We start from the raw sequence: 21040 nt of genomic DNA on the forward strand, positions 1-21040 counted from the left end.
AATGCAAGTTATCATGACATCTGAGGAGGCTTCATAGTAAATTGTCAGTTCACATTTTGTGGATAACTAAACTGAAGAGATTGTAGTATATTCAAAAGAGTATTAGATTTTGGAGTAAAGAGACTTGACCCTTAATTCTGTTATCATGAGCAGGTGAGTTGCTTTTTCTGACCTCTGGTTTTCTCAGTGAAATAAGGATATCTATACTACCAACCTCATAGGCTTATTGTGAGGAAAGTACTATAAAAATTTTGAGTATTCAGTAAGGATGTTAGTAATCACATAAAGGTGAGAGCAGCTCAGAAAAAAATGAAGGAAAATCATGAAAGGGAAAATGATGCAGATGTTTCAGTAGGACTCTTTTAGCTGGAGTTGAAATGGGGAGAGATGGTAAATAGCCCAGTACTACCCTATACAGACTTAGCCAATGCAAAGTTGATCAGCAATGTTTTCATTTCATAAGTCTTGCATGAGGTACTTTTACTAAAGAAAACTCTTTTGTTTTGCCTTAATCAAAATTAGCCAAAACTATTTGAAAGTTATAGGTTAAACAGAAATATGATTCAAATGTTTGTTTGCTTCTTCTTTACTAGAATTCTCTGTGCTCCCCACCCTGTTCCATACACAGGTGCTTAAGAGAGTTTGTTGAATTTATTATGTAAGAATTCCTACTGTTTTGAGTGTTAATCACATCAATTCCCAATATGAAATAATTTAATGAACAAGGAAATGAAGCGGAAGGGGCTTCTGTCACTGCTGGAGAAATGACCCCAGTCATATATCTTATGGGGAAGAAGGAACCTTGCCTGGCTTGAGTAACAGCCCCCTTCTCTCTGATTAAAGGATGTAGAACTGAAAGGGAATTGAGAGATGGTCTAATCCATTCCTCCATTTTGGGTCTTGGGAAACCAAGACCCAAAGAGTCACTTGTAACTTTCCCAAGGTCAAGGGTAAGCATGTAGTAAACTGCTTAGCTGCAATTTGAACCAACCCAAGCCATTGGACTCCAATGCTGGGGCTCTTTTCACAATACCACATAAGCAAAAATTGATTGTTGTTCTGTCCTTCATTCACAAAAATGACCAATGATACCATAAAGGTTATGTCTTGACATGTGTGAATTAGGTCTATGTGAGGCAGAGATGTGAATTGAAAAAGTGGCAGGAAGAACAACGCCCCTTCTCCTGCCCTGTGCGTGCCTATAATATTTGTGGATTTCTCTAATCATTAGAGAACCTTGGAAACGGTCCTTTTAAATGAACATTGTATGTTTTCCCTACTGGGTGAGATTCCTGTTGAGTATGAAAGGCTCTTTTGGAATCATCCATTGATAAGTACTTCCCAAACTCTTCATTTCTGATTTGGACATTGCACAATATGCCTCTTCCTGGGATGTCATTAGTGTACTCACTTTATATGTACACAGTTGCATTGTATTTGTATTCTTTGTGTTTTTGTTAACAATTCACCAAAAAAGCCCATTAAGCAATAAAAATAATTTCCAGTTTTTGTAATCCCATAATGGTGGTTTTATGTGCAAAAGAAGTGTTTTTTGTTTTTTAAATATTAAAAGGATGTTCTTTTTGTTGCATTCCTCTCTCTGAGTTGACACGTTCTGGTAGGGCTTCTAGGCAGGTCCTATGACTAGGGAAATGCTATTTCAAACTTACCAAATGGAAAGCTGAGGAATGTCAAGTCATATAAAAGGGTTATTATAATGTGAATATTTTATATCGTGGTATATAAAACTTTTAGAAAATGGTGTAAATATAATTGACCTACAGACCACTTTGAAATAATGTATTCTTAGGTTTTCTACAATTATGAAAAAGTCCTCGTAGAAAACGTTGGCCTTGTTCAAACAATCTTTACTAACAGATTTTTTCCATATATCTGGAGTTTGTGAAAACATAAATTGCTTATTAAATACCAGTTTATATGGGTCATCCCCAATTACCAATTTAATGTGAAGAGGAAGAAATAATATTTTTCTGAAACCTTCTAGATATTTTAGTAGCTGTGTTTTATTAAAAAAAACTTTTATAAAACAACAGATCTATACAGTGCTTGGCACATAGTAGGTACTTAACAAATGCTTTTCCTTTCCCTTTTTCCCTAAAAGGGTTGCTACTACAATTTTTTTTTGCTTGCCTTATAAGTTACTTCTAAGTAGAGTATATTTTGGATTGATTCCAAAATTGAACCAGTTTCTTAAAATACTTGGTTCAGTTTGTTTAAATATTTAAGACATTCAACTTTTTCTTCTCTTCAGAGTCAGCTATTGACAGTTCACTCCACGTGTCATGTTAGACTGGTGTTAAATAGAACCAGAGCCACTAAACTGTACCTTAAAGATCCCTGTGGGTTACATATTGACTTAGAAAACTACATATTGACATTATGTTCTATTGTAGTTTTATTTTGTTAAATATTTCTTAATTACGTTTTAATCAAGGTAGGGCCCCAATAGGGAGTATTTGAGTCCTGGTATAAGACCTTTATAGTTAAAATGGTTTATTTAGTCATATGTTGACTATGTCTTCTTTTGATCACATACAGTTCTCTGATGTTGTGATCGTTTACTATTAATCTGGTGGAAACTAGTTCTTTAATGTCCAAATCATGTGCCTTTCAGAACCAGATGTTTCATCCAAATTGAGTCTTGATTTTCTGTAACTCTTAATGTTCTCTTGCTTTAGGATTGTGGGCTTTAGGATTTCTCAGGGAGAGGTAAGGTAAAGATACTAGCAAAATAAGGTTAAGAATAAAATATTTTAATAAATTGGCTAAAGAAAGCATGAGTTGTATTATAGCAGAAATACAGGAGGAACTGTCTTAAAGCTTGACAATTACTACAGCAGTTAGCAGGGCCTGTCATTCCTAGCAGCCCCTACCATCCCCTTCAGTCTGGATGTAGGGTTGCCTGTCTTAAAATGTCTCCTTTTGACTTTGAGTCATGGTGTTTCCTGGAGGTCATTTAGACTCAAAGGCCCTATCCTTCCTTTTCCTTTCCTTAGTAAGATTTTCAATAAATCTGTTGGTTCTTCTAGGCTTATGCTGAGGACTTCCCAGTAAAAAGTAGTAGCGTTTTACTACTGAACAAATATGAATTCACATTTAGTCTTTTTCTTTCAAGCTTTAGCAGAGATTTAGCTATAATGTATCATGGGAGGTGGCCTGGAGTATTTGGAAGGATCACTGGACTCTGGTGTAAAAATAACTGGTCTTGGCCCAGGATCCATAACTTAGTAGTAGGCTTTTCTGGACCTCAGTTTCTTCCTCTCTAAAGTGAAGAACATATTGTTGAGTTTGTTGTATGTAGCAAATAAAAAGTTAACCAGTTTTGATAGGCAGTATTTCTGATCTAATCACAAATCAAATACCTTATATAATCTGTGAATCTTCTAGCCCCAAATTGTCCAATAATCTCACTTTAAATGATAATGTATTTAAAAAAAAATTTTTTTTTCTTAGTCATCCAAGATCTGCTTTCTTACTGTTTTACCCCAGCCCTTAAAAAAGAAAAATCCTATTACATAGTCAATCAAAACAAATTTCCCTATAGTCAAGTTTAAAAAAACTACCCAATATTTGTCACATTCTGCATTCTGAGTCCTTCCCTTCACTTCTGTTTGAAGGTAGGTAGTATATTTCCTAATTAGTCCTCTGTTATCTTAGTTGAATTGTTTATCCATTTCCTAATTTATGGGCACTCAGGTTCCCCCATTCTTTGCCATCTTAAAAAGAGCTATAGATATTTTTGTACATTCTTAAGAGTTTGTTTTGCTTAGAATATCTTTCTTAATCCACCTTCTAATTTCCCCTCTCCCCTTCCCTTTCCTGGTTTCCCTATTGAGTGAAATGTATTTTTGTACCCAACTATGTGCATATGTGTATTCTTTCTTTTGACCAGTTCAGATGAGACTGAGGTTCAAGTGTTAGCCGTTTCCATATAGATGTCTGTTTGTACACCATGTTTATGTAAGATAATTTTACCTCCGTTCCCTCCACCATTCCTCTTTCCCCTAAGATGTAGACATAACAGACACCCTAGACCTTGTCTAATTGGACTCCTTCTGAGGTCCTCATGATGGTGTGGTTGAGTGGGGACACATTTATCATTTCCCCATATTTGAATGTAGGTAGTTTAACCTTATTTAATCTTTTACTATTGTTCATTTCTGTTTACCTTTATATGTTTTTCTGCTGCTCTGGTTTTTTCATTAGGAATGCTTGGAAGTCCTCTATTTTAGTAAAAAATCAAATTTTTCTTGTAGCATTATACTCAGATTTGCTGGGTAAGTTATTGAAATAGGGATGTCTCAGGTAGTTTAATGAATCTTAAATTTTTTTCTCAATATGTTTTCCAGGTCAATTGTTTTTTGCTATGAGATACCTCGCATTTTCTCCTATTTTTTTTTTCTCAGCCTTTTGACTTACTATTTCTTGTTGCTTTGTGGAATCTTTGGCTTCTTTTTAATCCATTCTAATTTTTAGGGAGTTTGTTGCTTGGACAAGATTTTGAACCTTTTGTGCCAGGCTGTTAATTCGCTTTTCAGTTCTTTCTACCATAGCTCTCATTTCTTTTCCATTTTTTTCTTAAAGTACTCTCATTTCATTTATAAAAACATTTTTAAACTCTTGCTTCATCTCATATGAAATTTTAGCTGTTTATACTGATATTTTTTCCCCCTGAGGCATTGCTTGTAGATGTTTTGGACTCATTCTCTTTAGCATTTGTATCTTGAGCATCCCTGCTACCATAATAACTCATTTTGAGGGTGGTGGGGTGTTTTGTTCATTCTTCCAACTTCCTGACTTTGGACTTGATTAGTGCTGAGCTCTGTTACACTTCTGGAGAAAGGTCTGGGCTGGTTCTGTTGCTACTTTCTTGAGGTACTGAGATGCTATTTCAGTATCTTAGGAACAGACTGGAGAAAGCTTTCAATGCTTCCTAAGTGGTCTTATCCAGGATGAAGTCTGTTTACTGAAAACATCTCCCTCTGCCCACTCACTCCCCTCGGAACTCCACAAGTTCCTGACCTGGTTTTGAGTCTGTGCAAGAGTAGACTGTTGTTGGACTCCACCCATATCAGCCAGCTGGAAAGCTCTGTGGGTTCAAAGTGGCAGAATTGATGGCTCCTCTTTGGTCGAGGATTCCTGCCTTGGTTATCCTTTTACTAAAGACCCTGCTCTGAGTTTGGGGTTTGAGTCAAGCTGCTCTTGTTGACTTTTGACCTTACTCAGTACATTGCCCAGGGCCTCCCTACCAGGAACGCTACCCCTTTGCACAGCTCCCCTTCTCACTCCACCTGAATCTGTGAGCTCTCTCTGCCTATTAGGTGACAAAGCTGCTAGTTCACACGTCATAGTGTTTTAGTTTGGACCTCTTGCCATAGTGCACGTCCTCTTCCTGGCCACTGGAGTGCCATCAGGCCTATGGTGTGTTCCTGCCCTGACCCTGTCCCCAATATCAGAAGACCTCCCTGTTTGCTTATGTCTAGCTTGGCTGGATAAATGACTCACTTTTTCTGGATTTCCCCATCAGGTTTTTGGTCTGGTGCATTTTCTACATCTGTTTAGAGGAGTTTGTGGATGGGAGTATACCACATTGCTCCTTATCTCTCTGCCATTTTGGGTCCACCTCCAGACAATGTATTCTCAGAAGACAAAGGCTTTGGGACTATAATGTACATCAGAGAGCTTACGTTTTTCTTTATGGTCTTGGTGACTATCAGAACTCAGATTCAGTAGCTGAGGACTCAGGATGCAGGGGAAGGACTTTAAATTATATTAACTCTGACTTTAGATTTACAGCACTGAAACTCTTTTAGGCAATGTATGTTCCAGATGAACTGGCTGATGTGTTCACTCAAGTCAATATTCTACTTCCTTTCTCCATTTTCAATCTGTAGCTTCAAGTTTCAGCACCAATGCCACTTGCATGGAGTTGTTTCTGATCTCCCTTAGATGAGTGTTATCTTCATCCTCAAATTACATTTATACACTCCTGGGGCCTTCTTGTTTTGGCCTTTGTATCCCTAGCACCTGGCTTGGTGCCATGCACATAGTAGATAAAGTTTTTTTGTTGTTTAATCTATAATTTCTCTGATTAGATAGAGCTCTGAGGCTTTGGTCCTCTGATCATTAAATTTTCCTCCAGGGCAGTGGAATTATCACAACATTTATAAGTGTATGGAATGCTGAGACAGCTTGTGGTTGAGACAAATAAGTTGTCATTGTTCCTGTTCTTAAGGAGCTTAGAGGTTATCAGTAAAAGAAGTGGATTCTCTTTGTGTCCTTAATGTGCTAACTAGACCCTGTAATCAGTGTTATATAAATCTTTAGTATCACAAAATTAGAACCCTCAAATGGTTACCCTGCCCCAAGCCCCTATTTTAAATAGGTCCTGGACCTGGGAACTACTGGTCAGGATTTGAAGCCTCAGGAACCCAGACTCCATTTTCTCCAGAGTGCTGAGCCTAAGTTTAATTAAACCAGATAACTTGTTATCTAAGTGGCCCGGTTTTCTAATTTCCAGATGAGACCTGAGGAGTTTGGTGAATTTAGAGAACAAAATTAATTTTATTCCTAAATAGTTGCTTAAGCCTTTAAGGGAAAAAAAAACTGAGGTCTGGACAAGAAGCAAACTAGCTTCATTAAGATTTTGAACACTACATATAGGTAAATCAACAGGATTTGAAATGCAAGTAATCCTATTTTAATAGGAGTATGAAAAAAAAATCTTATCTTCCATTCTCCTTGAAGGCTTGAACATGTGCATACCAAGAGACTACTTTTAAAAAAGCCAATAGAAACAAGTTCTGCACAAGAATTTTTAAAAAAATTAACAAGCATTTATTTTCTTTTCTTCCTACAGCTTTCTCTCTCCCCTCTCCATCAGGGAAAAAAAAAACCAAACCACAAAACCAACCTTTTTTAACAAATATGCATAGTCAAGCAAAACAAATTCCCATATTGGCCATGGATACAAACATGTCCCATTCTGCATATTGAGTCCATCACTTTTGTGTCTGGAGTTGGATAGCATACTTCATCTGTCTTCTGCAATCCTAAGAGGTAGAAGACATTTCTTATCTAAAAGGCTTTCACTACTAGGAGGGATAGCATCTTATTAACATAAGGAGACAGGAAAAATAGGGACAGAGGGCCAACGTGCAAGGGGGTATGTAGGGTTCATGAACTGACCTAAAATTAGGTTACAGGGCTTTGGGTGCACATTGGAACAAAAAGTCTTAAGACTTCTGAGAGCATGGGAATGCTATCTACTAGTATTTCTTCCATCTCTGAAGAAAGTCTAGCAATGAATTCAACAAGACTCTTTCTGCTAACAAAACTATGGTAAGAGAGCAGATTATTTTCACCTACACGTAATCTAGGAGTTTACAACATTGCAGTTTTCATATTAGTGCCTTCTGTTTTTATCTTATGCTCATTTCTGAATATGGCCCTCTATTACCCAACAAGCCTTTCAAAATATAACCATCTTATGAACTGAACAGGGAGAAACATGCTCTTACCTGGTTCTCATGTACTTAGGACTATTGTTTGTTTTGGGTTTGATTCTAGTCCTCTCAAAGACATAGCCATTCACATATGGGAGGGTAGATTTTGGCTTTAAGCACACTGCAACGTTCAACACTAATATGAAAATATTCTGGATTAGAAACCATTTGTCTTTCAGACTGCAAATCAATTGGACCTGTACTAATCTAGCAAATTGCCTAGTTTGAAAAACAAGGTATTTTATGAATTAATATTTTACAAAAGCTGCTCAGATTCCATGTTAAAAACATATGCTAGCTTCACAGGAATGTTATGTATTGAAATGTCTTATATGTACTCTACAAAATTGCTTACACAGCAATTTATTTAAAGGAAGTCTGATATTTAGAATTTTTTTTAAAGAGAAATGACATTCTGTCAAGTGACAGAGCTGAGATTCTAACCAGGTTTCCTGTCTTCCTGTTGCTAACAGCGAATCTACTGGGAATTAACAGAGAAGAGAGAGAATAATTGACTAGGAAGTTCCAGTAGTATAGAATCATTTAGTGTAGAGGCAAGCAATCTCCTCTGACTTGATTCAATAGTTCTTAAAGCATCACTGGATTACAGCACATTAAGTAGTCTCCATAATGATGACTGACATCAATTAAAGGTTGAATTATCTGTAATCTAGTCAAAGAAGATTCTTGCCTACACATGTAGGGAAAATATTTTTAATTTATTTCCCACACAAATTGCTAACAAAGTTTAGTCTGTGTTGATAGGCTAGCACCTTATAAAATTCTGTTTCATATATGTAAGTTCAACAAATAAGCTGAATTTATGAGGAAAATTCATTCAAATCACCTCCCTCCCTGAGGATGCCGTGGGAGCTAGTTATTGCTCCTTCAGAAACAGATTTGTTGCCAAACTAATTCTGACGGATACATTTTAACATGCAAATTGCAACATGGTAGGATAGTTTGAAGTATAAAATGCTGGCATGTTGTGTCTATTTTATTTTTTGAATAATATCTTATTTTCCATTCATCCATTTTAAAGTGAAAAACAAGGAAACAAACCATTTATTTTTAAGTTCTTAATTTAGGTAATTTTTATTTTAAATTATCTGCTTAGCAACAATAACCATACGGGTTTAACCTTTTTTTTTCCATGAACAATCAGGTTCATTTTTCATGCCCATGAGTTCCATTTTATAAATACACATCAGAAAGGGAAATGTTACTTAAAAATAACATCATATAATTCCATGTACTCAAAATAACTGATTACAGATCACATGACTGAACATGCCAAAATAGCTGATTACAAAGCAACATTACTTGCATTGTAAAATAATAGTTAAAGATATAAAATAGGATTCATTTTCTTAAATGACAAGTTTTGGCTGGTTGACCAGAGTTACCCATAAATTCTATTTGTCTGAGTAGCAGGTGAAAGGAGAAAAATACAAAAATATTTGTTTCTCCAATTTCAGTTACATTTTGTTCATAAACAAATCTGGGTAACAGTTCAAATATGCACAATCTTTTGTGTGAATGCTATCAGAAACAGCCAATTTGGAGTACCGATTTCTATTTCCAATCAGACACACATTTACCAAACAATCCAGCAAAACATCTCCCTTTAACTGTTGAAACTTGGCATGAAACCAAGAAAAAAGGATAAGCCAGCTTTAAAAATTCAATAGGACAAAAAAAATAGTTTACCTCTTTTGAAAAGAAATTTTTTACTTAATATGTTAAGCATGTGAGCTTTAAATAATCGGGTTTTTTTTTTAAACTGAAGAATGTTTAACTGAGCTCCAATAAAAGATTCAAAGCACAGCCTCTGCACAGGCCATTCTTTGTTTCATATGATGGCAGATTCAATTTTCAATATTGTGACTCCCTTCACAGATGCAGAGTGCTGCTAGAGTTCATCTCGAGTGAAAACTGAAAAAGAGAAAGGAGAATTTTTTTTGGTATTTGTGACCTAGAATGTCTTATCAGCTGAAATAATCCCTGCCTCTGATAGGAGGTACTAAGAAAGCAAAGAGGTTGAAAACATAGTGAGATTTGCTTTATTATTAATACAGTTTGATCAACTGGATTTCTGTCATGGAAGCCATGACTTGAGTACTTTTAATTTCATTTTACAGACAAACTCAGTTTACAAACTCAGAAAGAAGTGACTTGCTTAAGGTCACATAAGGAGCAGATGTCACAGGAAAGGAAGTGGAGGTATCAAGTCTAGGTGACTTTCTCAAGGGGGTTAGCCATGGAAGAGTGGATGAAGTAAAAGATTTTTTAAGGATGGGACATGTTTGCAGGCAGCAGAGGGAATAACTGAAGATTAGGGAAGGAGTGAGAATGATAGGGCATTCTTCTGGAGAAGATAGGATGAGATGGAATTAAGGGTGCATATAGAGGAATTTGCCGCCACCTAATCATGAGAGACAGGTAGAAAAAGAGGCAGTGTGTGAAGACATCTAAGTAATGTGATGTGGAGGAGGAAAGAAAAAGGAGCTGCCTTTAAATGGCCTCAGTTTTTTTAGTGAAGTAGTTGCTGAAGTCCTTGGCTGAGAGGATGAGGGGAGATGTATCCTTTAGAATGGATGAAAAGGTTTGGAATAGCCATTGTGGTGAGTGGGAGAGTGAACTGATTGGATAAGTATAAAAAGGCTGCCTCTTTTGCAGTGATGACTCAGTTGAGATTATGTAACATAAATTTGTAGCGGATCCATCAGCATGATTTTGCTATTTTCTTTAGCTCTGTTCAGCAGCTTGAAAATAGGAGTAAAGTTTCTGGTGGGAGTAATTTTAAGTTGGCAGGGCATAATTGACAGTAAGACAAGGGAAGCAAAGGGTATAGCATAATGTAGAGTTGGACTGGTTCATCAAGTGGTCAAGAAGGAAGAGGAGAGTGTAACCAGTGCATGGTTAATGGCTGAAGAAAGAACAAAGGAGGTAGAGAGACTGGTGGTTCTGGTGGGGATGAAGAACAGAATTAGGGAGTCATGAGACAAGAGAGTGATAAAAGGCTAATATCAGACTTTGAGGTTACAGGAGCAACAAAATGGTGGACTAAATAGTTTCTCAGATTTCTGACCTCTCAGACGTCTCCAAAACAAATTATGTGCCAAAGATAAGGCAAATCCAGTTGTTTCCATGGTCTAGGACACTCAGAATCCAAAATAAGGTTAAAAAATAAAACCAAACCCAAATCCAGGAAATGATGCTCAGCACCTCTCCTCCACCAACAGGGAGCTGCACTGGCAGACTTAAGGACACAGTACAAATTTACATAAAAACACACCCCTGAACTCCATTGTCCCCTCCCTCTTTCCAGCGCTGTCAAAACTCTGGATGCAGGCTGTGAAAGTCTGGCCTCAGCAGTCAGCTTGGGCATAGCCCTTTAGGAGCAAAAAGCCTGTCAGGTCCTGCAAACTGGAAATACCAGCATTGCAAAGCCATGCACTGAATGTGAAGAGCTGTGCAGCACTCCAGCAAGCCTGAGGGAAGGAGCACAGCACAGTTGGGGGCAGAGATCTAGGCTGATGAACCATTACCCTAAGTGGCAGGAGGTTGAGATGCTATGAGATCTATTCCCCAAAGAAACCACAATCAGAGAAAAGGGAGTCAGGAAGAGTGAGTGATAAGGAAAAATAAAGGGAGGAAATGAAAGTATCAAAGATTTCAAAAAGAAAGACCTGAACATAAACAAATAAATCAATAGGAAGAACAGTAACAGAAATATGGCCTCCAGATCTAAGCAATGAATTCAAGAATCTATGAATAAATACTGCAAAGGAAAATGATTCAACACTTGATGATACAGAGGATTTGCAAGAATTTGAGAACATGGAACCAAAACATGCCATATAGAATGGTTTAACAGAGAAATGAGAATTATGAGAGCAGAATGTGTGTGGTTCACAGCAAAATAATGAGCAGAACAGAAAACAACTTGAATCTGCATTGGCAAGCATCATCAAAGAAACAAAAGAAAGAACAATAGAATAGGGATACAAATACATAGAAGTAAAGGGAAGCCTGTATAATTAGCATAAAAAGAGAAAAATAAGAGAAGCAAAAAACCAAAAACATTAAAAGAAAATATGTTCGTGATGCAAGCAAAACAGAAAGATCTTGAAGACAGGGTATACAGAGAAAACCTAAGGATCATAAGTCTCCCAGAAGAATGTGACAGGACAAAAAACTTTAACACCATAATGAAGGAAATGATAGAAGAGAACTCAGAACTTCTGAACATAGAAAAAGAAATCCCAATTGAAAGAATTCACAGATTGCTTCCAGAAAAAAAAAATCCAAGGCTGCAAACTCCAAGAAATAAGTAGAGGGTTTGGAATATAATATTCCTGAAGGTAATAGAGCTAGGATTACAACCAAGAATAACATACCCAGGAAAAATAGAGTATAATCCTTCAAGGGAAAAATGGATATTTAATGAAATAGAGGACTTTTGAGCATTTCTAATGAAAAGACCAGAGCTGAATAGAAAATCTAACTTTCAAATATAGGACTCAAGAGAAACATAAAAAGATAAACATGAAAGAGAAATCATAAGGAACTCAATAAGGTTAAATTATTTACATTCCTATATGGGAAGATGACACATGTAATTCCTAAGAACTTTATCATTATTAAGGTAGTTTAGAAGGTCTCTATATAGAGAGATGGCATGGAAGTGAGACATTTATATTGGGATGATCTAAAAAAAATGGATAAGCAAGAAAGAGGGATGAGAGAAGGGGAAGGGGAAAGAAAATTATCTCACATAGAAGAGACACTTGAGGAAGAGTTTTTACAGTGGAGGAGAAAATGAAGGAGGGGTGGGCAACACTTGCACTTCACTCTCATCTACATTGGTTCAAAGAGGGAAGAATACATATACAGCTTCTACTCGGTACAGAAAAGCTATCTTACCCAGCAGGGAAGTAGGAGGGCAAGGGGATAAGAGAAAATTCCAGGGGATGATGAAAGGGAGAGTAGATTCAAGAAAGCAGTTGTCAGAAGCAAAACAAACTTTTGAGGAGGGACAGCATAAAAAAGATGGAAGGATAAGGAGAAGAAAATAGGATGGAGGGAAATGTAGTTTATAATCATAACGATGAACATGAATGGGATGAATTTACCCATAAAATGGAAGCAGATAGCAGAATGGATTAGAAACCAGAATCCAACAATATGTTGTTTACAAGAAACACTTGAACAGACTCACAGAAAGTTAAAATAAGGGGCTGAAGCAGAATTTATTATGCTGCAGATGAAGGAAGAAAAAGACAGGCAGCAATCATGATCTCAAACAAAGCAAAAATAGACATAATTTAAAAGGATAAACAGAGAAACTGTATCTTGCTAAAATAATATCAATATCAAACAAGTATGCATCAGATGGCATAGTATCCAAATTCTTAAAGGAAAAATTAAATGAATTACAGGAGGATATAGTAAAATGATACTTGTGGGAGACTTCAACTTTTCTCTCTCATAGCTAGATAAATTAAATCATAAAATAAATAAAAAAGAATTTTAGAAAAATTAGGTATGATAGACTTCTGGAGAAAACTGAATGGGAATGGAAAAAAGTATACTTTTTTCTCAGCTGTACATGCCACCTTCAGAGAAACTGACCATGTATTGGAGTATAAAAACCTCACAACCAAATGCAGAAAAGAAGAAATATTAAACATATCCTTTTCAGACCATCATGCAATAAAATTACATTTAAAAAAGGGCCATGGAAGCACAGATTAAAAGTTAATTGGAAACTAAATAATCTAATTCTAAAGAATCAATGGGTCAAAGAACAAATCATATGAAACAATAAATAATTTCATTAAAGAGAATGACAACAATAAGACAACATTCTAAAATTTGTGGGATGCAGGCAAAGCAATACTTAGGGAAAATTTATATATTGAAATGTGTACATCAATAAAGAAAGAGCAGATCAATGAATTGGACATGCAACTAAAGAAAAACTTTATAAAAAGAACAAATTAAAAACTTCCAATTAAACACCAAAATGGAAATCTTGAAAATCAAAGGAGAGATGAATAAAACTGAAAGTAAATAAACAAACAAACATTGAACTAATAAATAAAACTGGGAGATGGTTTTTATTTTAAAAATAGACAAATTACTGGTTAATTTGATTAAAAAAAGAAAACCAAATTACTAGTATTAAAAATTTAAAATGGTGAATGCACCACCAATCAAGATGAAATCAAAGTAATTATTAGGGGTTATTTTGCCTAATTATATACTAGAATAACTGAAAGCCTTAGGGAAATGGATGAATATTTACAAAAATAGAAATTGCCCAGGTTAACACAAGAGGAAATAGAATACTTAAATAACCTTACCTTAGAAAAATAAATTGAACAAGCCATCAATGAGGTCCCCAAGAAAAATCTCAAGTACCAGATGGATTTACAAGTGAATTCTACCAAATGTTTAAAGAATAATTAATTCTAATACAGGTATTTTTACAAAAACAGGTAAAAAAGAATCCTACCAACTTCCTTTTATGACACAAATATGATTTTGATACCTAAACCAGGGAGAGCAAAAACGGAGAAAGAAAACTATATGCCAATTTCCCTAATGAATATTGATGCAAAAATTTTAAATAAAGTACTAGCAAGGATATTACAGCAGTATGTCACAAAGATCAGACACTATGACTGGTTCAATTTTAGGAAAACTACAAGCATAATTATCCATGTCAATAACAAAATAATAAAAATCATGACTATCTCAATAGTTTCAGAAAAAGCTTTTGAAAAAATACCACACCCATTCCTATTAAAAATACCAGAAAGCATAGGAATAAATGGAGCTCCTTTTTGATTTTTTAAAAAAATATTTAACATTCTCCATTTTTAAAAAATTTGACTTTCAAAAAATATTTGAATTTCAAATTCTCTTCCTATCTCCAGTCCCTCCCCTCCCCTAATGAGAAGGCAAGCAATATGATAAATTATACATTTTTCAGAAGAAGAAATCAAAGCTATCAATAGTCAAAGAAAAAAATGCTCTAAATCACTATTGATTGGAGAAATGCAAATTAAAACAACTCTGAAGTACCACTTCGTACCTATCAGATTAGCTATCATGACAGAAAAAGGAAAATGATAAATGCTGGAGAGCATGTGGAAAAAGAAGTACACTAATGCCCTGTTGGTAGAGTTGTGAACTGGTCCAACCATTCAAGAGAACGATTTGGAACTATGTCCAAAGGGCTATACAACTGTGCATATCCATTGATTCAACAACAGAAGTACTACATCTGTATCCTAAAGACTTCAAAGAAAAGGAGAAAGGATCTATATGAACAAAAATATTTATGGCAACTCTTTTTGTGATGGCAAAGAACTGGAAATTGAGGGGGTGCTCATCAATTGGGGAACGGCTGAACAAGTTGTAGGATATGATTGTGGTGAAATACTTCTGCACTATAAGAAATGATGAGCAGGTTGGTTTCAGAGAAACCTAGGAAGATTTGTATGAACTGATGCAAAGTAAAGTGAGCAGAACCAGGATAACATTGTACATAGGGACAACAATTTTTTAAGGTTGATCAACTATGAAAGATTTAACTACTGTGATCAAGACAATTCCAAGGGAACCATGATGAAAAGTATATACCTCTAGAGCGAGAAGAAATGAACTCTTGAGTGCAGACTGACACAGTCTTTTCACTTTATGTTCCTAGCTTTTATAATTTTTTTGCAATATGGCTAATATGGAAAAATGTTTTGCATGACTTCATGCATATAATTGATATCATATTGTTTGCTCTCAAGGAGCTGGGAAGGACTGAAAAAGAGAGGGAATTTGGAACTCAAAATTTTAAAAAATGAATGTTGAAAATATGTAATTTAAAAATTAAAAAAAGGAGAGAAATGGAGGTATCTATTGTAGATTGCCTTTTTGAGGAGTTTAGGTACAAAGAGCAAAAGAGATATAGGACAATAGTTAGCAGGAATGGAAGGATCAAATGAGGATTTTTTTTAGGATAGGGGAGATGGGCATCCTTTTAGGTAGCAGGAAATGAGCCAGTGCCAAAGGAGACTGAAAATATGTGAAAGCGGGAGGAGGCTAGAGGGAGTAATCTGTTGGAGGAGATGGGATGGGATGGAATGTAATTACTTGAATAAATACAGGGGTTAGTCTTGGTAAGTAGTAAAGCAAACTCATCAGTTGAAAGAGCAGAAAGCGGCACAAGGCAGCTAAGTAACAGAAGAATGAGGAAGAGGAGAGGAGAGCTCACAGGGAATAGCTTCATTTTTTTTTTTGGTAAAATATGAAGCAATGTTTTCAGCTGAGATAGTGGCAGGGGAGGTGTCATGGGAGGTTTGGGGACAAATAGGTTTGGAAGAGCCTCTGTGGAGAGTGGGATAGTGAGTTGATAAGGGAGGTATATATTAGGATTGCCTAGCAAAGACCCAGTTGCAGTGATGTAACGTGAATTTGTAGTGGACCCAGTCAGAATGGTTGCAAGATTTTCTCCACCTTCACTCATCAGCACAGGAGTAGGCATGAAGGTAACCAATGGTCAGTCATTCAGCCAATCATTGCCCTCTTGGAAGCAGAAAAATGGAAATATCTGTAATGTGCCAGAGATGAGATGCTTTTTTTTTTTAATGGAAAGGGAAATTTTGTGAACCATGGTGGTGGGTGATGGCACTCTTTTGGAGACCTCTTGCCAAGTTAATATGGAAATATTAATGACTACCCTTTAAGTCTGTTTCTTCAACTGTTTTCAAATCCATCTAACTGTGTTACTGTCTAGTCTACTTTCCATATTTCCAAAAGAATACTATGAAATTCTTTATCTATTTTTTTGCTAAAATCTAGGTAAACTATATCCATAGCATTTCATCACTACTTCCTCATCTAGATGTTTGCCAGCCATCTGTTGAATGATCCATTCTAGATTTCTGCCAGGGAGCTAAGTCAAACTCACTGGCCTTCAGGTTACTGGTTTACTGATCCATTTTTTTTTTCACTTTTTTGAAAGTTAGGACTTCTGCACTTCTCTATGGTTCTTCCTCCTATTTTTTATGATGTTTCAAATATCACTGCAATTCTTTTAGTGCTTCAGGATGTAGTTCACCTGGGCTAGGTAACACAGCAAGGACAACTAGGTGCATTCTTACTATCTCCTTTTCCTATCTACTATCTAGGGTATTAACTCTATGTTAACCATTTTTCTTTTGTCATTTCTGGTGCAAAAATATTTCTTGTGGCACAAAAAAACAGAAGTCGAGTAAAACTATCTCTGCCTTCTTCTCTCTCTCTCTCTCTCTCTCTCCTCTCTCTCTCTCTGTTGTTATTTATGTATGATGTGGTCATTTACACAGGGTAGCAGGCACAAAACTACACTGGCCAATTTTTACCAACAAATTCAGTCAGTTTATTGGAAATGGAAATTAACAGGGAAGCCTAAAGTAATGAAGAGCACACTTTAGAGAACAATGTCCAAAATATATGTAGTTAACTGTGAAGATTTAGGTTAGTTTGCTTATTGATACTTTCCTTGCGGGATAATGTGGGATTTATGCTTATTTCAAAATAAAATAAAAACCTTTGCTTCCTTACTATAAGATTTCACTGAATGCTTATTATGAAAATGAAAAATCAGAAGACTCTATACAAAGGAGTAGAAAGTCAATTCCTTTCATGACCTGCTTAAATTAAAGGAACTCAGTCTACTAATCCAGGACCTTCCTATTATGCAAGAGATTCTCTTGAAGCAGGAATTATGACCTATTAGATTAATTCACCCACAAAGAAATAAGTCTATAATCCAATCTTTAGCTTTTAATAATAAAACATGTAATTCACTTACCCTCTTTGGAGGATGGTTTACTTGAATTTCTCTTTCCCATTGCTATCTCTTCTAACAGATTTCGAATCTCAGTGTCATACTCTACCCATTCTGGGATAATCCGGACAGCAGCTTTCAATTTAGGTTCTTTGGTTTTGGGATTGTTGCACTAAAAGTTTAAACAAAATCTCAAAAAAAATCAATCTCCAGGAGATACATCTGCAAAACTCAATAGCACTGCTGTAACAAAAGAGCAACCAAGATAGTTTACCTGAAAGCAGAACCCGACCAAATTCAGACATACTGAATATGAATCACATGAAGCATGACCAGATCAGGTTGGGAGGAGGTATGATACAGGAGGAGTTAGTTGACCTGGGTTCCAGCTCGGCCATTCACTAGCTATCTGAATTTCTTGGTAGGTCTTAACCTGTCTGAATCTCAGTTTCATTTGTAAAATGAGTGGAGTATATGAATGGTCCTAATCTCTTATAACAGTATTTGCTTTTAGTTAAAAACATGTGATCAAATTTCCTTTTAAATGATTTTTAAGCATTATTAGCTCAATTGGAAATTTAAAAAAATATTTAAAGCAATGTAGATGGTTCTGATACTTGGGAAATTGTCATATGCAAACTGTTTTGACAAAAGTTCCAAACATATCACCATTTTGTAAAAGAACATAGCTGACTATATTGATAAATATTCATATGTCTTTTCCTTGCAACATCTGGTTGCACACTGTTTTCTAGAGACAGAACTGTCAGTAATCCTTAGTAACATTGAATGTCTTCAATGTCTACAATACAGCCATTTATTCCTTCTCAAACTGTTCTAATTAGGTAATGCAATAATGCTATGTTAGTGAGAACTCATTGGATAAAGTACCTATACACACACACACACACACACACACACACACACACACGCACAAACACACAGATATACATTCATACATATATACATATACATATACATAGACATAGACATATACATACACATAGACATATACATACACATATACATATACATATACATATACATATACATATACATATACAAATACAAATACATATATGTAAGTAGGCAACTAGGTAGCTCAGTGGGTAGAGTGCCAGGCCTGGAGTCAGAAAGACTCATTTTCTTGAGTTCAAATCTGGCTTCAGACACTACTAGCTGTGTGACCCTAGGCAGGTCCCTTAACCCTGTTTGCCTCAGTTTCCTTATCTCTAAGATGACCTGGAGAAGAATATCAAAAAAATCAATCTCCAGGAGATATGTCTACAAAAGAAGGAAATGGCAAATCACTCCAGCATCTTTGCCAAGAAAACCCCAAAAGGGGTCATGAAGAGTCAGACATGACTGAAAACTGACTGAACAACAATAGCAACTACATACATACATATATTTATTTATTTTTACCTAAGACTTTTGAATACTCTAAAAGTCCCTTAAGCAATAGCACTTTTTGTGGTAGAAAAAGAAATGTGGGAACAAAGTGGGTGCCTCTTCATTGAGAAATGGCTAAAAATTTGTGCTATATAAAGAGTCATGGAGTACTGGAGCATTACGATGCTGGGAAAAAAAAGATGAGTGTGAAAAATTTAAAAGACCATGGCAAAGCTTACATGAACTGATGCAGAGTGAAGTAAATGGAGCCAGGAAAACAGTAGACTTTAATTAACTAGATTGTAAATAGAAAAAACAATGAAATGAAACTGAATGTTGTTTAAGGACCAGGCTTGACTCTGGAGAAGAGTTGAGAAAATGTATCTTCCTTCCTTCTCTGCAGAGATAGGGGACAACAGGTATGGAATATTGCATATACTATCATAGTGAGTTCATGTGTTAATTGGTTTTACCTAACTTCTTCCCCCCTTTTAAAATCTCTGTTACAAGAGGAGGCTTTTAACAGTGGAAAATAGCATTTGTAAAATCTACACAAATTCCCAATATTTAACTATTTCCATTTATTCCCTTCAGCAGTGTAGAATACCCATCTATGCCTTCTCATTCTGGTTAATTCTTATCTACGTCCTCACATAAATTATACATACAAGATGAACCCAACTTATTAAAGGACTTCCCCTAGATCAACCTGTTCAAGTATGGGGCTATCTTTTAAATATTAAAAAAAAATTTCAGACCCCTAGAAAATAACAGTTATAGTAATACTATCCACTGAGTGAGAAAATATATAATGGCAAAAACTACTACAAATTCAGAACACTTTAAAATTAATTTATATTTTATTGGTCACAATAACACACATTTGAAAAATCCATTGCTGCACATTTTGTAAGAACTCAGGATCAAAGGGACAATGCTTCATGTGCATAGGAATTCCTGGACCTTTTGTAATAAATGAAGGTCCTGAGGCATAATGTTCCCCTAATGTTCTGTGGTCACCAATACAGTGCAGGGGCTCCACCAGAACTTATCTCTCATCTTTCAGTAGGACCAGGTTTCTTTCTGTTCTATGTTTTCTACATATAGTATGCCCTGAGAGATACATAGAAACTTACCAGATCAATTGTTTTGGCCCTTTTTTTGGATTCATCATCACACCATGTTTCACACCACAACCACTCTTGAGGAAGAGACTTGATGGCAACCTGGTGAATCATATTATTGGGTAGGTCCTATAAAAAAATCAGGTGTGAACTTAGATATACAATCCCTTTGATGCCCCAAAATAAATATAGTCATACAAAGCAGGAGAACCAAGTAGAAAAGATAGTATATTTTGTTGCTGTAGTTTAGTCATTTTGCAGTTGTGTCAGACTGTTCAGGGCCCCATTTGGGGATTTCTCGGTGAAGATACTAGAGTGGTTTGCCATTTCCTTCTTAAGTTAATTTTACAGATGAGGAACCAAGGCAAAGAGAGGTTAAGTGACTTGCCCAGAGGAACACAGCTAGTGTCTAAGGCCAGGTTTGAACACAGATCCTCCTGACTCTAGGACTAGCACTCTATTTGTGCCACCTAGCTCACTCATTGTGCCACCTAGCTGCCTCAGAGAGTATATAAATAGGAAAATAATAATTTTAGATAGTATATAAATAGTAAAATAATATATGAACTACAGTTTTATTTTTTAAATATTTGAATAATTTTCTTTCAAACAAATTTTGTTTAAAAGTTGTTCTTGTTTCTTTCTACACTGGGCAGCATGTTCGTTAATTAAATGTGAACTAAATAACTGTACCTAAGAAATTTAATTCTAAAATCACTCTAGAACAAAGTTATTGTATAAAAAAAAGACTAACAATATGAATACAACTTATCATTAAGTAATGTCTATAGTAAATTTATTATTTAGCAAGAAACATCTTTATTTGCCTATATTGACTCTTACTGTCAATCTAATGTCAAGTTTATTTAAATAATGGTTGCTGGGGGCTGTTCTAGCAAAGGAGTATTTAAGTTAGAATGAAGTAATGCAAAATCTTTTTAAAAATAATCTGCTAACATTACTATTGAGGTCATTTGAATACATATCTTTAGGTTCAGAAGAGAGTATGAACACAGGTATGAGTAATTTAGTAATTATTGATAACTATGCTTATAAATTGATACATAGTTGATTTACATATTGAAGTGTTTGGCATTTATAAAAGAAGGGAGCAAAGGAGAGGGAGAGAGAGAAAGAGAGAGAGAGAGAGAGAGAGAGAG

General features: G+C 35.6%; 1 protein-coding gene across 2 annotated transcripts in view; it reads right to left on the reverse strand.

The window, feature by feature from the left end:
* Positions 1-8278: 8278 nt before the first annotated feature.
* Positions 8279-21040, reverse strand: part of UGGT2 (UDP-glucose glycoprotein glucosyltransferase 2) — a 209007-nt gene continuing 196245 nt past the window's right edge. The window contains exons 35-37 of one of the 2 annotated variants that reach the window (XM_078147263.1): positions 19893-20009; positions 17389-17536; positions 8279-9461 (exon numbers count right to left, since the gene is read on the reverse strand). In XM_078147263.1, coding sequence (XP_078003389.1) covers positions 9439-9461; positions 17389-17536; positions 19893-20009 — 288 coding nt within the window. In that variant the 3' untranslated portion in view covers positions 8279-9438. Of the gene's footprint in view, positions 9462-17388; positions 17537-19892; positions 20010-21040 lie in introns of those variants that run through there. The other variant, XM_078147264.1, reaches the window with a different exon arrangement.

The sequence above is a fragment of the Phascolarctos cinereus genome, unplaced genomic scaffold (assembly GCF_003287225.1).
Source record: "Phascolarctos cinereus isolate Bilbo 61053 unplaced genomic scaffold, phaCin_HiC Scaffold_7;HRSCAF=346, whole genome shotgun sequence".
Classification (NCBI taxonomy): Eukaryota; Metazoa; Chordata; class Mammalia; order Diprotodontia; family Phascolarctidae; genus Phascolarctos; species Phascolarctos cinereus.